The sequence below is a fragment of the Sarcophilus harrisii genome, chromosome 4 (genome assembly GCF_902635505.1).
Source record: "Sarcophilus harrisii chromosome 4, mSarHar1.11, whole genome shotgun sequence".
NCBI lineage: Eukaryota > Metazoa > Chordata > Mammalia > Dasyuromorphia > Dasyuridae > Sarcophilus > Sarcophilus harrisii.
Window position 1 is genome coordinate 285,984,048 of NC_045429.1, and position 16,671 is coordinate 286,000,718.

General features: G+C 44.7%; 1 protein-coding gene across 7 annotated transcripts; it reads left to right on the top strand.

Annotated features, from left to right (window-relative positions):
• Positions 1-6: 6 nt before the first annotated feature.
• On the top strand, positions 7-14,989 carry LOC100917696 (nurim). 7 transcript variants are annotated; one of them, XM_031965217.1, is made up of 4 exons: positions 7-379; positions 1,145-1,341; positions 2,898-3,074; positions 6,798-7,011. In XM_031965217.1, the coding sequence occupies exons 1-4, from the start codon at positions 250-252 to the stop codon at positions 6,876-6,878; spliced, it is 585 nt and encodes a 194-aa protein (XP_031821077.1). In that variant the 5' UTR covers positions 7-249; the 3' UTR covers positions 6,879-7,011. The 7 variants fall into 7 exon arrangements, with proteins under 7 accessions (XP_031821077.1, XP_003768939.1, XP_031821072.1 ...); XM_003768891.4 differs by lacking the exon at positions 6,798-7,011 and adding an exon at positions 3,501-4,641; XM_031965212.1 differs by lacking the exons at positions 7-379; positions 1,145-1,341; positions 2,898-3,074 and adding exons at positions 4,017-5,397; positions 13,192-13,402; positions 14,122-14,989 and having other exon boundaries at positions 6,798-8,488.
• Positions 14,990-16,671: the final 1,682 nt, after the last annotated feature.

The window sequence follows — 16,671 nt, forward strand, 5'->3', positions numbered from 1 at the left end:
AGCAATAATATGTGAGGGAATATAGGTACCTAACTAAAGAATTATGTTTTAGTTAAAAATGCTTGTCTTCTAACCCTTATTAAATCTTAGCTAATTACTTTAGCTGACTGTGTTTATATTCAGAGCACGTAAAAACTCGAATTTAATATCTTTGTCATTGGTCTGGAGGCGTAGCCAGGGGCGGGGCTAATTAAGCGGGAATGAACGGGCTCCTCCCCTTTTCCCAGTCCCACTCCCCACACCCCTGCCATGGCTCCTGCTCTGGTCTTGGTCCCTGCCGCCTTTGCGTCTTTCATTCTGGCCTTTGGCACTGGAGTGGAATTTGTATGCTTCACATCTTTGCAACCACTGCTCGGGGGCAGTCAGAAGTTGGATAGAGGTAAGCGGTTCTGGTTCAGGAGCCTCGCCTGAGGGTACGGCGGGTAGAGAAGGGGGTGGAGCTGACAGAGGACGTGCGAGAGAGGGGAAAAGGAAGTAGAAGGGGAAGCGGGGGAGTCAGACTTGAAAAAAAAGTAGAAATTTCTAGCAGAAGGATCTGAGTTTAATTCTGGGGAGAAAAACTGGGTGGAGATACGGGGAAGAATGGAGTGAAATATTAAAAGATTTCATTATAGCTGAATACAGAAGAGGGTGTAATAGATGTTTTTGCTTTGAAATTAGAAACTAAGGATCTTGAGACAGAAGGCTCATTCTTGTTAAATGACTTGCCCCCTGCATGGACACAAAACTAAGTAGCATCAGAGACAGGATTTGTACTCTCTCCTACATCACCTTTTTTTTTTTGTTTTCCCTAAGGTGGAGCAAAATAGAGTTGGGTGGGAATTTTCAAGCTTCTGGGCACTAACCTTTTAATTTAAAAGATTAATCAGAAGCTCCTCTTCTCTCAAAATTTCTTTGAAAGGATCAGCCAGCATTGCTTAGTTTCTTTTCTATGATCCTAAGGGGATTGCTGAAGATGAGAAGTAAAACTAATTCATGGAGAATAGAGAGGGAGAAGGGGCATGGCTTAGGCAGAATTTAGAATCAGGAATTAGGGGAACCTGGTCAGCCTCCAGAGGAATATGGCCTGAGATTCAGAGGAGATACTTAGGATAATAGTGAACTTTCCCTGTCCTTTTGACATCCTGTCTTCCCCCATTTTAAGATACCCGACAGGAATGGCTGATTGCCTTGCAGGATCCTGGCATCCTGGCAGCTCTAGCTTGGGACCTGGGGCTGGTGCTGCTATTCGTGGGGCAGCATAGTCTTATGGCAGCAGACCCTGTGAAGACATGGATGGCCCAGCACTTCGGGGTCCTGCAGAGGTCACTCTATGTGGCCTGCACTGCCCTGGCTTTGCAGGTATTGGGGGGGGGGGGGCTAGACAGGTCCCCAAGAGAAGTAGGAATTGGGGAAAGAGCCTGGGGTTGAGGGTGCCAGATGCCTGGGTTGCTGAGTAAACAGCATTAGTAGAGAATAAGCTGGAGCATTCAAAATTCTGAAACTTCTAACTCGAACATTATCTCCTACTGCTTCCCTACTGTGGACAGATTGTAGACTGTGTTTCCCAAACTACTTCCTCCTTTTTTCACTCCTCAGTTCCCCCTGATTGGAATGCTTACCACTACCTCTTCAACACCTACATATAGGTCTGATCTTCATCCCACTTCCTCCAAGATTGGTCCTTAGCAATGACATGATCCACTCTCTCTATTGAACTCCTGTTACATTGTATGTCTGACAATTATAAGTTGCTTTATTATTTATCTCTCTAGATATTTGTTCAGCTTAACTTGATTGTAAACTCATCTAGGGCAGTCACCACACATCTCATAAATTAATCAAACATTATCTCTTATGTGCTTTCCCATTGTGCCAATGATATTCCTAGATTGGCCTGTTCCATAAATTTCTGTGGTTTCCTATTATCTCTAGGATCAAATATAAATTTCCCCATTTGGCATTTAGAGCTCCTCTCAATATGATTCTTAGTTATTTTACATTGCTATCCTTTACACACTATCCAGCCTGTCTCTTTTCCTGCTCTCTGCCTCTTTCCTTCTCACAGACACAAATCTACCTCTCATCTCTGACCTTTGGCAAACATCTCTCCCCTCTCTACTTCCCCCCTAGATATTCATGTTTTTTCCTGTGTCTCCTAGAATCTTTTGTTTCCTTCAAAGCTCAACTCAGACACTGTCTCCTAAATGAGAGCTTTCCTGATCCCCTATATCTATATGTCATCTCTATAGAATAAAGGTCTCATAAGGGCAGGAACTTGTATTTTTGCTTGTATCTAGCACAGTGCCTGGCACATAGTAGGAATAAATTCTGTTGACTGCAAGGTCTGGGATCCAGAGAGAATTTTAGAATAGTAGTGATATCTCTCTATTCTCTGTGCCCTACTATTTTTTTTTATAATAGCTTTTTATTTTTCAAAATATATGCAAAGATAGTTTTCAACATTCACCCTTGCAAAACTTCGTGTTCCATATTTTTTTCCCTCCCCCCAGCAAGTAATCCAGTATAGGTTAAAATGTGTACAATTCTTCGAAATATATTTCTACATTTATCATGTCACAGAGAAAAAGTTGGATCAAAAAGAAAGAGAAAAATCTGCCCCCCTACTCCTGATGCTTAAGAAAAATAATATAATTATCTACTTTGTAACTTTTATTACCTAGCATAGTGTCCTACATATACTGGACATTTATTTGTGTTAATAATAGGTTTGGAAACCAGAATCTTGGAGCTCCTTGCATGAATTATTACAAGTAAAAGTCACCATGGGGTAGAGGGTAGGAGTGTGTGTGTGTGTGTGTGTGGCACTGTGGGGGAATGCCTCCCATCAGCACATTGGATGATTAGGTCTCTAAGGGGTATTAAGTCTAGCCTTCTCCCCCATCTGTTCCTTCCAGGTGGTGATGCGTTATTGGGAGTCAGTGCCAGAGGGTCCAGTCCTCTGGGAAGCACAATCAGAGCCCTGGGTGACCTGGGTACCCCTTCTCTGTTTCGTGCTGCACATCATAGCTTGGCTCCTTATTTTTAGTATCCTCTTGGTTTTTGACTATCCTGAGCTCATGGGCCTCAAACAGGTAATATTTCCATTTCCTGAGCTTCCATCCTTTGAATTTCATTTCTTTTTCCAAGACGTAATCAACCTTCAGTCTCCCCATGCCCTAATCAATCTCCATGGGACTTTTGCTCCATCCTAACCTCAATCTACCTGTTATCTTTTCCCTCCCCTAATGGGTCCAATATCCCTCTCCCAAAGTCCAGAAATGTTAGTGTTCCCATGGACTTGTAGCAAAGTTGAGGCAAGAGTTAAGCTCAGAGGGGAGACCTTAGTCCCAAGGGTTGGGGGAAAATGAGACCTATCTTTGGAGATGTGGAAAAACTAATTCTAGAACATAAGCAGAGCCAGGTTTTTATGAGGAATTAAGGGGTTAGGGTGGAATTAGAAGCAAAGGGATATGACAATTCAATTTCTGATCTAATATCCTTCCATCCCTCTCCAATAGGTATATTATCATGTGCTGGGGTTGGGGGAGCCATTGGCACTGAAATCCCCTCGGGCACTGAGACTCTTTGAACACTTGAGACATCCTGTGTGTGTGGAGCTCCTGACAGTGCTCTGGGCTGTACCACGACTAGGCCTTGACAGAATTCTCTTGGCTGCACTGTTCACCCTCTATCTGGGCCTGGCACATGGGCTAGATCAGCAAGACTTGCACTACCTCCGGGCCCAGCTTCAAAGAAAGCTTCAGTTACTTGCTGGGCCCAATATTGGAGATGCTGAGTAAAACCTAACTCCTACGGTGAAACTATTGTCCCTAGGCTCTAAGGTCCTGACTATTCCTCCACTACTCCTCATTCAAAGTTCTATTCCCTGAAATCCAAGAGCTATCCTAGAGAATCTGTTTTCTGGATTCCAAGTTCCATTCCTGAACTTGAGGCTCCTATACCTCCTCTTAACTTGAAAGTCGTTTGAAGCCCTTTGAAGCTTGAGACTGCATGTTTCAGGGTCTTAGAGGCCTTCCCTGTTCCTCAACCTCTATATTTCCCGAATTTTAAGCTCTATCTCCTAAATTTCAAGTTTCCCTCTCTGTAGACTTTAGGCATGTTTTCAGGATATGGCATGCAGCTTGGGGCCCACACTCAAATTCCAGATTTACTATCTCTTAGTCCAGGATCCCACTCTTTTACCTCAGGACCCCTCAATTCAATCTAGAAAGAGGGATGAGATCCTGGGGAGAGAAATGAGGATTTTGAGCCTATCCCCAACAATAGGCCTCTTGTTGGGTATTTTCTGCTTCAAGTCCTAAAGGAAGATATTGGCTCTGATCAAATTACTACCAGTGATCCTGAAGCACGTATTTGGGGACCCCTCCTTTTCCTATAAAGGAAAAAAAGCTATAAAGCTTTACCCACCTCAAGAGTTAGATTGGAACTAAAATGTTTTCTAACCTCCAGATTGAAGTACCTTTACTTCATTCCCTGTCTTATCCTTTTCCAGATTTTTTGTAAAATTTCCTCACCATTAGGCTCTGTCCTCAGAGCAGATGGAGCAGAGTCTCTTTCACTCCCTTATTTTAGATTTCTTGTTTCCCCGAGAACATATAAACTGGCAAATAAATCCAAGCACCATGATTTTTCTTCCTATGCTCCTTATGGCCACAAGTGTTTATATCTCTGGTTGACTTAGTTGGATGTCTTGTCTGGATTCTAAGAAAATAGAACTGAAATTTGGAAGAGTGCAGTGGTAGGTGGAAGGCCAACTGTCTCATTAGCTACAAAATGGTGGTATGGAGAGTGTAAAGAAAGCAAATGTATTCACTTCCCTCCTGTGGCCACTGTGCTTCGACCATCTAACAAGGTCCTGCCCTCTTACTTTTTTGAGGATGTCCCAGACTTGCCTTTAGGATAAAGGGATGTTAGTTACTTCCTCCACCAGCATACTGGCCGCCACACCCGATTGACTTCTGGGCCGGGTGGGCTGTTGAAAGGTGGAACCTGATACCCTAAAGCCAAGCACCCACTCACTAGTTTCCACCTCCACCATCTGACCCGGATCCCCCTTCGCCCCCACCCCCATTTCTTTCAAGCGACACCCTTCCTGCCCAGCAGTAATGACCAGCGATCCTATCTATAATAAAGCTCTGGGAGCTGCGAAGGGGGGGCTGGGGCTGGGCAGGACGACTCCCAGCTGCTGCGGCTTCCTCCCTGGGTCCCCAGAGGGGCCTGAGTCACGGGCCACCGCCCAGGACCGGGGAAGAGGAGGGCGGAAAGATTGGGGGGTGGAGAATCATGAAGTTGGGTAGAAAGAACACCTGGGTCCCGAAGAACAAAACAGCCGAAGGAGAGGAAAGAGCTGTGAGGCTGAGGACTAGAATCAAGTCCCATTGAAGAATTACAGTGGTGAGCTAGGGGGCTGCGTATTAAAGTCCTTTCCAAGAAAAAGCCAGATAGGGGTCCTGGAGGTGGAAGGCCCCGCCCCTTGCAACGGGTTCCGCCTCTTGCCCCCTTCTTTCTCCCCATTGTTCTCAAAGCGGTTGCCGCCCCCATCCCGCCTCTCCCTCCCCCCCCCCCTTTGGGTCTGTCTCTCCTTCTCCCTCCCTTCTTTCTCCCTCCCATCTCCAACTCTTCCCTCGCTCGCTCTTTTCCTTTTCCTTTCTCTCTCCAGACGCCTTCTTGATCACCTACCCCTCCCTCCTGCGAGGGATCCTGCTGGACGTGAGTTGGGGGTGGGGGCAATTCATACTTAAGGGAAAGGTGGTCCCCCTCCATCACCTTCGACCGCTACCCTTTTTCTTTCCACTCTTTCTTCGGACTGGAAGATGTTCTTTGTCTAGGGATTGCCCGTGGGAATAGAGTGCGAGAGTGATCAGGGACCACATCTCGATTCTCGAGTTAGAATGATGAGGGAGTCGGGATGAGGGGTGAAGAGCACGCCTAGATTCCTAACTGAAGAGGGCTGGTACCGGAGCTGGACGTTGGGACCCAGGTTCGGGATGAGGCTTACAGGCGGAGAGAAGCGGACATCTGGGTTCTGAGAAGGGGTTGGGTGTCTGGACTTGGGGTTTCCTTAAGTCCCCGAGTATCGTCTTTTCCCAGACCCGCCCCGAGAGGCGGGGCACATGGGCCGAGTGGAGGGGGTGGCCCGGGATAGGAGGGGCGTGGCTGGTTGAGGTTGGAGGGGAAGCTAGAGTCTGCTAGGGGCCAGGCTGACTGGCAGTTGTGCTGCACAGTTCTCTCCTCCCTTATCCCCGTACCCTTCCTTTCCCCCAATACCTTTGTATACCTTTACCTCTCCCTTTTCCCGTGTCCACTCCTTCACCCTTCCCACCCCCAACACCATGGCTTTGCTTTTTCACCCCACACACTAGGAATTACCCTAACCTCCGTATTTCCCCTCCGTATTTCTCCCTTTAGCCACTCCACTTGGTTCCTTCTGGTAGTCCAAATTGCCTTTTTTTCCTCTTCTAACATTCTGTCATCCTAACCATACCCCAATATTCTATCGACTTTTTTCCTCCCTTTCTTCTAGCATTCTTCCCTTCCATTATATCAGCTTTTTCTCTCCCCTGCATTTATGTTCAGTTCCTTGGTATTTCCTCTAATTTCTCCATTTTCATTTTTTTCTAGCAGTTCTCTCTCCTTAGTCTCTCCATCTTACCCTCTTCCCAGAGGGTTATTTCTTCCTTTATTCCTCCTTGTATTCCCACGCAAACTCTGTACCACATTTCCCTTCTCCATTTCTGCCCCATTGGTACTCCTTACAACTCTAAACCACTTCTTTCTTCTTGACACTCCCTCAGTGCTCCATCTCCTCCCCTCCAGTTTTCTTGTCCCACTTGGGACCATGGCTACTGTCCCAGATTGGAAGCAACAACTACTAGCCAAGCGAAGACAAGAGGAGGCTGCTGTTCGAGGCCGGGAGCAAGCTGAGAAGGATCGACTGTTGCAGATGCCAGCCTGGAAACGAGGGCTGTTGGAGAGACGCCGTGCCAAGCTAGGAATGCCAGTTGGGGAACCAGGTCCTGGGAATGAGTCTATAGAGACAGTACTTTCTGAACCTGATGAACCTGTTGTCCTTCTAGAGGCCATTGGACCTGTCCACCAGAATCGCTTTATCCGACAAGAGCGCCAAGAGCGGAAGCAACAGCAACAGCAGCAGCATCAGGGTGCCGAAGAGCAGCTTACTGATCGGAGGCCACCTGAGTGTCGAGGACATATATCTGGGGGAGTGGAAGTCCGAGAACAGAGACTCAGCACATCAGACGCTCAGGAACAGAGTCTGGTAGGAAGACAGTCTCAAGAACAGAGGCTGAACCTGAGGAAGTCTGTAGATAGGAGGCTGGGGGTAGCAGAAGTTCAAGAGCAGAGTTTTAGGCCTGCAGAGGCTTTAGAATGGAGTTTAAGTCCCAGGGAAAGTGAGGAGAGGAACTCGGGACTATCTGAGTCACAAAAATGGAAGAAAAGTCCTGGGGAGGGTCGAGAACGAAATGTGAATCCAGTAGAACCTCAAGAACAGACTTCTGGGGGGTCGGAAATGGGAGAATGTAGGTTGAACTATGGAGACCATGGAGAACAGAGGCTGGGGATGACAGAGATACATAAATGGAGGTTGAATTCCGAAGAAGTTCATGGACAGAGTCCAGAGCTATTGGAGGCTCGAGAATGGAGGTTAAACCCCAGAGAAGAAAGCAAAGGGAGATCAGGGGAATCCAGGACAGAACAGAGACTAATGCAGAGGAAATCCAAGGAAAATTCAGGACTTTTGGAGACACAAAGGTGTAGGTTAAGTCCTGGTGAGTTTCAGGATCGAACCCCAGGAATGATGGAGGCAACAGAAATGAGGTTGAATCCAGTAGAGGATGTAGAGAAGAGCTCTCAACAGATGGAAATACGGAAATGGAGACTGAACTCTGGGAAGACTCGAGAGTGGAGCCTTGAGAGATCAGAAGCTCAAGGGCAGAAGATGGTGCATTCAGAGTCTGGAGATCAGAAGTTGCCCTTGCCTGGGAGAGAAGCTAAAGAAGGGAGAATAGGGGCTCCTGTGGAGGAAGCTGGGGTTGGAAACAGGATGGTGAGCTCCCATAGAAGTCACTATTCTGTAACCTCTCCCCTCCCACCCAAGGAAGTTGGGACCAAAGGTTTAGGGCCTCAGGAAGAGGAAGCAGCAGAACCTCAGCCCCCACCGGCAGTATCTCCCCAACCTTCTACCCCACCAACTCCTCAGCCCCCAGGGGATCTGCTCATGAGTCGCCTGTTCTATGGGGTGAAACCTGGGCCTGGGGTAGGGACTCCCCGCCGCAGTGGACACACCTTCACAGTTAACCCACGAAGGTCTGGGCCCTCTGGAGCTCCTACCCCACCTGAACCCCAGATCTCTGGTCCTGGGAAGAAGCGGTACCCCACTGCTGAGGAAATACTGGTGCTTGGGGGCTACCTCCGACTCAGCCGAAGCTGCCTTGCCAAGGGGTCCCCTGAGAGACACCACAAACAGGTAGGAAAGTCTAGCCTGGCTCCTTTGAGCTCCCATTCCCCAACTCTCCCTGGGCCTCTGGCTTTGTGTCTCTTCCTCTAATGTCATCTCTCTTTACATTTATTTCACTGTGTCTGCCCATTTCCTCCTTTATCCCCTTTTCCAGATATCTTTTCCTAGGAAAACAGCTCATCTCTTATGGTCTCTATATTAGTCCGTCTCTGTCTCTGGATGTGGGTCTTTTTTCTCTCTCTTTTCTTAGGCAGTGAATTCTTCCTGGCCAAAATGAATTCTTTGGTAGGGTATGTATGGGCATCTGCTCATTTCTCCCCACTCTTAAGGGAAGAGAGGATCTGTTGACTCCACCAGACAGGAAAAGGTGGGTTGAATTCAACCTTTAATCCAGATGTGAAACAGTAAAAGAAAATTGCATTTTAGGGAAAGAATTGAAAAGTTTTTTGGGAGGTAATTTCCCCAGGAATGGGAAATCAGTACCCTAAAAGGAGATGGGAATTTTGATTGAGGTTTTCTTAATCCTGGAGGTAAGAATAGAAGAAGAAAAATGATTTGGGTTGAGGATAGAGGCTAGTGTTATAGAGCAGAGCATAAAGAGTACAGTGAAAGCAGAGAAAATAGAATGTTTCAGAGAAGGCCCTTGAACCCTAAATCTGCCCCTGGGGTGAGTCAGAGACACAGTGACTGCTTGTAGCTGATGACCCTGGGGTTGGAAATGCCAGCTGTGCCCCAGCCATGGACAGTAGTTCCTTTTTTCTCTTGAAGACAAGAAGAGCTTCTCCAAAATACTCCCCATACTTACCCTTCCCTCCTTCCCTGGGATTTCCCTTTCTCCCCAGATCTGGCTCTGTAGCTGGTTTTCCTCTCTGTGGCTTTCCACTCTAGCCTCGCCCTCCCTTTAGGGTGGAAAATAACTGAAGTTAAAGAGTGAATTTGAGAAGGCAGGGGTTGAGGAGTGGTGTCTAGTTGGAGGATATTACTAGTGAGTTTTGGGAGTCCTATCCTTTCCCACCCTATTTCACTGACAAGCATTTCCTGGGGTGGAAGGTAAAAGTAGTTTACTTCCAGCAGAAGAGACTTCTGGAAGAACTTTCAGATAGTGGGAAAAAACTAGGTCAGGACTGGGGGTGGGATGGGGTTAGCTAAGGCATCTCTTTCCTTTTTCCTAAGAGTCATCCGTCCATTCTATCCCTTTTCTTCCTCTTCCCCATCCCTAACATGGAAAGTCATTTCCTTAATCCAGAGCAACTAATTTCTGTCCTAAGAGACAGTCACAGAATCATAGAATATGAAAGCTGACTGACAGGCAATTGAATATCTCAAGGATAAGAACTTTCCACCAGTTTTTTCTTTTGTCAGTCTTTTGGAAGTCCTTTTCAGTAAGTATCATGATTTCTCCTGCTGTAACCTTTATTTTTTCTTGTTATAATAATCTCACATTTATGTATTGCTTTTAGATTCACAAACTTCTGAATTTCTCTACATTATTTTTGTGAGGTAATCTCACATTTATGTATTGCTTTTAGATTCACAAACTTCTGAATTTCTCTACATTATTTTTGTGAGGTAGTAAACATTATTCCCACTTAACAGATTTAAAATTTTATATCTGTAATTTTAAAAGGTTAAGTGACTTGCCCAAGGTTAAAACAATCTTTCATCGATAATGGGAAATATCCTTTTAGAAATGGGATTGGGTTCAATCTGAGGACTACTTCACCCCATAGATCATCTTTCTGTATTGCTGGACCATTTCCAACACCACTGCCTCCTTAGGAAGTCCAATCTCAGCTCCTCCGACTATGAAGGTCTTATTATTGGATGCTGATAGTTTGGGAGATGAGCTCTTTGGGGGTCCTGGAAGTGGAGAAAATGTTCTGCTAAATGGAAAAAATAACTTCACATAGAGTTTTCAGGAAGAAGTTGTAAAGAAATCTAACCTGCCAAGATTTTGACAGTGGAAACAGGAGTAGGAAATTGGAGTCTAGGCAAGGAATGATAATAAGAGTGAAGAAAGAGGGACTGCTACCTTCACAGTTCTGGGAATATTAGGGACTAAGGAAAACCTCAGGAAGAATGATTTGAGGCTCAAATATAAGAGGTGCCTCTTCTGATTGGGCTGTCTCTTTACAAAAACATCTTATTGCAATTAACACTGTACCAGCTTAGAGGTAGGTGGTGGTAGGGAAAGCTAACATTTTATACAGAGGTTTACAAAATCTGTTAGAGCTTTTTCCTAATAGCAATCACAGGAGTTGGATGGTCCAAGTATAAGTTTAAAGATAAGTAAACTGAAGTTCAGAGAGTTTCTGCCATTAAGTGATTTGCTTAAGGTTAGAGAGTAAATGGCAGACTCACAACTACAGCCCAGGTTTTATGAATCCAAACTGTAGTGCTGTTTCTACTAGGTTTTTGCAGTTGGTTGGAAGTCTAGTTTCTGGAAGGGAACTAGCAAATGGATGGCAGGGGCAAAAAAGCTGAAGGAGACAGCAAATGGGACATATGCCTAGGTCCTGGTATAGGGGAGCAATGAACATCCAAACAGGAAGGCTAGGGTGGAACCGGAAGTCTAATGGGGCCGTGTGGTGGGGGTGTATGTGGGGGTAGGGGGCTGGGCTGCATGCTTAGGCCCTGCTCTGTGCTACTCAGGATGTGGTGTGAGAAGAAGGAAGCCTGGTCTAGTAGAAGAGGGGGGGAGGGAGAAAAAAGTTTTCTTTAAAAGGGTGGGACTCAGGCATCTAGCTGCTTAGATCCCTTTTTCTTCACTACTCCTTCCCCATGAAGATTTTGCTCTCTTCCGGGACTGAACACTCCAGTTTCCATCTTTCACCCCAGTAGTGACCAAGGGATTGGACCCAAATTCCAAATCTTCCTACCCCATTGCTTTCTCTAAACAATGCCCATTGATTTCCAGTTAATTCTAACAAATTCATCTTCCCCATTATCCAGTTATAAATCCTATCCTCATATAAGGCAGTCCACTCCTGGGGATTGGATTCCCTATCCTCTTCCCAGAGTTCAGAGAGAAGGTCCTGCCTATACTCTCACCAGGCCCCTTTGTGACCTTAAATAGCTGGTGGGAGAAGAATGAATCACCCCCAGAGCCTCTGTGCATTCCTGAGCCACCCAGTCAGAGAGGGTGGGGGCTGGAGGACAACCAAAGAAAGGAAAAGACGTATTTAGGATAAATAAAAGAATGTTTTATCTCACAAAGAGGATAACAGATTTACATATAAAATGCCTAAGCTTGCAGATGATATGGGCAGAAAATAAAAATGGATTTAAATAGAGTTTTGGACAACCTTTTGATTGACAGATCCATACTTGTATATCAAAAAAAAAAAAAAAAAATTGAAATATACTTAATAGTTTGCCCTGGGAGCTAGGGATGGGAGGATGATTGCATTCCCACAGCATGGCCCTCAAGGCCTCTATTGACAACCACTTGGCCATTAGACTGTGGGCTTGATTTACACAGGATCTGATCCCCTTATTTACCTCTATCTGATATGATGTTCATAGAATTATAGTTGAAAGAGACCTTAGCAATCATCTGTTCTGATTCCCCTCTTTTCCATACATAGAGACTTGTCCAAGGTTACAAAAGCAGCCAGCATTTGAACCCAGATCTCCTGATCCCAAATCTAGTGTTCTAAATTCTTATCCTCACCCCCAAATATATAGTCCTCAACCATATTCCCCTTTGTGTTCCACTCTTCTCAAGAGCACCTAAGTGTCTAAGTTGCTAGACCTTACTATTTTTCTGAATTCATTCCTTGAAGAGCCTAGAAATGGTTCTTGGAGTTTCCCTAGTTTTGCCCCTTAATCTCTGTGGGCTTCAACATTAATCCCTCCCTCTCCCTTGCTCTGAGCTTCTTATGGGGAAGGAGGAGTAAAGAGCTCAGCTTTTAATAACTAAGATTTAGTCTGCACATGTACTGGTTTAATGAGGTTTTCTATCTTTGGGGTGTCTGCTCTTCTGCTCACTCTGCTTGTCCAAACCTCCTCCACCACATATTGTGTCATAGGTTCTCTGACCTGTCAGTCAAGGATCCTCTTCAAAGTGATCTAAGATTACTGGTGTGTTCTTTGCTCTTTGCCTCTTACATTTAGGGAAGGTTTTTCTCTCTTAGCATCTTCTTACCCTATTTTTGATCCTGCCCTCATCACCTAGGAAAGTAGAAACAAATATAATTCCCATAGGTCCTTTAGTTTGTAGGGAGAAGTTACAAACTGGTAGAACAAGTGACTTTGGCCATGGGTTCATTATAGTAGTGGAAGGGACTTCAAGGATCTAATCTAGTCCAATTCCTTCAGAGATCTAGAGCAACTTGCCCAAGCTGACAGAGATATTGTAGATAGAAGAACCAGGATCCCCAGATTCCAAATTCGGAATTTGTAACACAGTTACCACAGTGGCTCCCGGAATGTCTGAAAGAGCCTGTATCCCGAAAGGGAAAAATATGGGATTGGAAAGCCAAAGACTAAGGTTCCTCCTGGGAAGAGGAAAGAAACCTATTGTGTAAGGGAGTAAAAGTGGAGAGAAATTATGCTTTTTTTTTGGGGGGGGGGGGGAGATATGTGGAGGTCCAAGCCCAGCCCATCAAATCAGTATTATCACCTGTCCGATACCTTCCTCTCCCATTTCCCCCTTATTTATGTTGGGTTTCCTGGCTTTACTTTCTTTTCTTCCTTTCCTTCTGTCTTAGCTCAAAATTTCTTTTAATGAGTCAGCCCTGGAAACCACTTATCAGTACCCTTCTGAGAGTTCTGTGCTGGAAGAGTTGGGCCCTGAGCCTGAGGCCCCCAGTACTCCTGATCCCTCCCCATCCCTGCCAGATGAAGAGGATGATGAAGAAGAGTTGCTGCTACTGCAAAGGGAACTACAGGGAGGACTGCAGACCAAGGCTCTGCTAGTAGGTAAGTTCCCCCCACCTGGTGATGACTATCAAGCTTGCCTAGGTTGCCATCTGGTGTCTGTTGTGAGAAAGGCTGCTCAGGGATCTAAGGGGATTTTAGGTGGGGGAAGTTGAGAGGACAGTGATCTTTGGAGCCCTGGAGCATTTTTAGAGCTGGGCTGGGACCTAGAAGTATAAAGTAATCTAGTGATGAGAGTTCCCTGAAGGCAATAACTGTTTTAGCAACTGTCAAAGAGCTCTTAACCTGGGATCTATAAACAGATTTCAATCCTTGAATCTGAATGGGAAAAAAATTTGCATTTTTTTCTAACCGCTTTAGTATTTTTTTCAGTTATAATTGTTTAGAAAGGATCTTATTGGCAAAGAGGTTCATCAGTCTATAATAAATTAAGAAACATTAAGGACCCACTATGATGGGTCAAAGATGTTAAAAACTTTTGTCTAGTGTAAAGATTGGTACATAATAGGTACTTTGATAAATACTTGATTGATAGATATATAGAATGTCAAAGCTGAAAGAGAATTCAGGGGTCATTTAATGCAAATTTGTTTTTGTGGCTTATCCATACTTACACATCTAGTTAATGGCAAAGCCAAGATTAGAACTTTTGGCTCTATTGTTCAATGTCCTTTCCCCTGAAAAAGTGGCTAAGAAGCTGGTGGAGAGGGGATGGGGTAGGACACAAAAATCATTGTGTTACTTATTCTTGTACCACACAGATGAGTCCTGTCGCCGGTGACCTTTCCAACAGGGAGGGCAGAGCTGCTTCTCACTCCTGAGCATTGAAGATCAATCTTTTATCCTTCTTTGAAGTTGCTGTGCTGACAAACGCCATAAAATGAACTGTCAGGAAGGGAAATCCCATGCACTTCCTTCTCTACTTCACTTTCCTGATGCTGTGTCAGGGGAAGAGCCCACCTCTGCCCTCCAACTCATCGCAGATTCAGACATTTGTTCAATGTGTCCTAGACATTTTCAGTGAAAGGAGAGGGCCTTGGCTCAGTGTCTCCTGTGAACCAAAGAATCCAAACTCCCTACAGAAGGGGGCAAAGCCTACTAAGTAATGAGACGGTAGAACTTTCTTTCCATCACTCTGTCCCTTGCTAATAACCACCCTGCCAACAACCCACCCCACCCCCAGGTTAGTTAAGTGCAGGCCACCCTGCCTTGTGAAGTCTGGTCCTCATTCCCTCTTTTTGTTTACAGGTGCATCTATCTCCTCTGAGGGCAAAAGATGTACTACTTTTCTCTCTTGGGTTTCCACCCACTTATGTTTACAGATTCCATTTTCCCAAACCTCACTCAGCCAAAGTACCAGGTTTGCAAACCATGCCTACCTATATATGCCAACCTAACTATAACCTTAGTTCAGCCAGTGAGCAGTCCTCTCACTTGCCTTCTACTGTTTGGAGCTTGGCTTTCTTCTTGAATGTCTAGCCTCCCTATCCTTGCCTTGTTCAGTATTATTTTGATCAGGGTGACCTCAATCCTTTCCTCCTTTGTAGTTAATTTTTGTATTTCTTCCAGTGACTCAGAATTAAAATTGAAGACACAGGAGGGTCCTAATGAGGTCCTACCTCAAATTTCTTTGTTGTCTTTTTCTTTTTTAATTTTCCTTAATAAAAAGGAAGCCTCTCTGGCTACCTTTCATTCTTCTGGTGAGTAATTTATAGGGTGGGCAGCCATTTTTTCATATTTAGGGGGAAGGGAAAGGCATTTCCTTTTCTAGGCAACAAATTAAACTTTCTTCTCCAGCTTTATTGATTGTAAGCAGAGAAAGAGACTTCTGTGCGGGGGAAATAGCTTTGGGAAAAAAAAAAAACATCAAGAAAAAGGAACTGAAAAGAAGGAAAAGGGTTCCTGATCCCCTCCACTAATAGCTATAAAAAAAAACCCAAACTCCCTCTTCAGAGCAGCCCAAAGAAGAGTGGCAGAGAGTTTTGTTGTAGTTGTCTCCAAAAGAAATAGACTATAAATCTGGAAGGGCCTTCATTAGTTCATCTAATTCAATCTTCCTCGTTTTATGAACAAAAAACCCAACATTTATTAAGCACCTACATACTCTGTGCCAGGTACTGTGCTAAGCAATGGAGATTCAAAAGTTTAAAATGTATAGTTCTTACTCTCAAGGAGCTCAACTGTGTACAAAAAAGACAGAAGATAAATTGGAGATAATCAGCTGAGGAAAGGCACTAGAATTGAGGACTGGGAAAGGCTTCTCATAGAAGGTGGAATTTTATCTGAAGTTTAAAGGAAGCCAGGGTGACCTGGGGGCAGAGATAAGGGAAGAGAATTCCAGGACTGGGGCAGCTCTTCAAAATGCCCAGAATCTGGTGATGAAGTGTCTTTTTGAGGAACAGCAAGACGGCCAAGTATTGTTGGATTTTAACAAAAGATGACCAGAAAGGGTAGGAGAAGATATTAAGGGCTTTGTAGTCCAAGGAATTTTATATTTGACATGAAAAGTAGGGAGCCAAAGTAGATTATAATGTCATATCACTGATAAAATCATAGTTTTCTGATTTTGAACCATTTTACAGTATCCAAGGTTTTGGAGACAAGAATCCTGAGTCTTCCAGGGCTGGAGAGGGTCCAGTAGCCTATAAGGAGTAGTAGTCAGGCTGCATCTATGCAGGGTTGTTTCCCAAGATGATGAAGATACTAGGTTAGAAACATTGACATTACCAAGGCTCTTGGGTCCAGGATTTTGGACTGTGCCCATCAGGTTCTGAAAGAAGTTGGTCAAGGTTGCAGTGATGATAGTCTGCTTTGCCAGATACATACTGCTTCCTGGTTTTCTCTCAAGGTGCCCTGCTGTTTTACCTGGCTTACCAGTTGCCCTGTGTGGCAGTTAGTTGGTAGTTTATGAGGATGGCTAACTCTTTATCATAGAAATTGCTTCCCAAGATGATAGTTGTTAAGACCAGGCTTGAAACAGGACCTGTGATTTAAAAGATGTTGCTATTCCCAAGACCCATCTGACTCTTGGTGGTGGTTGGTCAAATAATTGGTATTGAGGAAGGTGGCCCTCTTCTTCACAACGATTAGTCCCCTCAATGGATTCAGAAAAGGAGACTGAGAAGGAGCAGTCATATTGGTAAAAGAATCAGGAAAAAATAGTCACAAAAACTTGAGAGATTAACAGTGTCAAAAGCTTCAGAGATATCAAGAAATATGACTGAGAAAAGACCACTATATATGGCCATTAGATCACTGGTAATTTTGGAGAGAATAGTTTTGGTTGAATGATGAAGATGATAGCTAGGCTA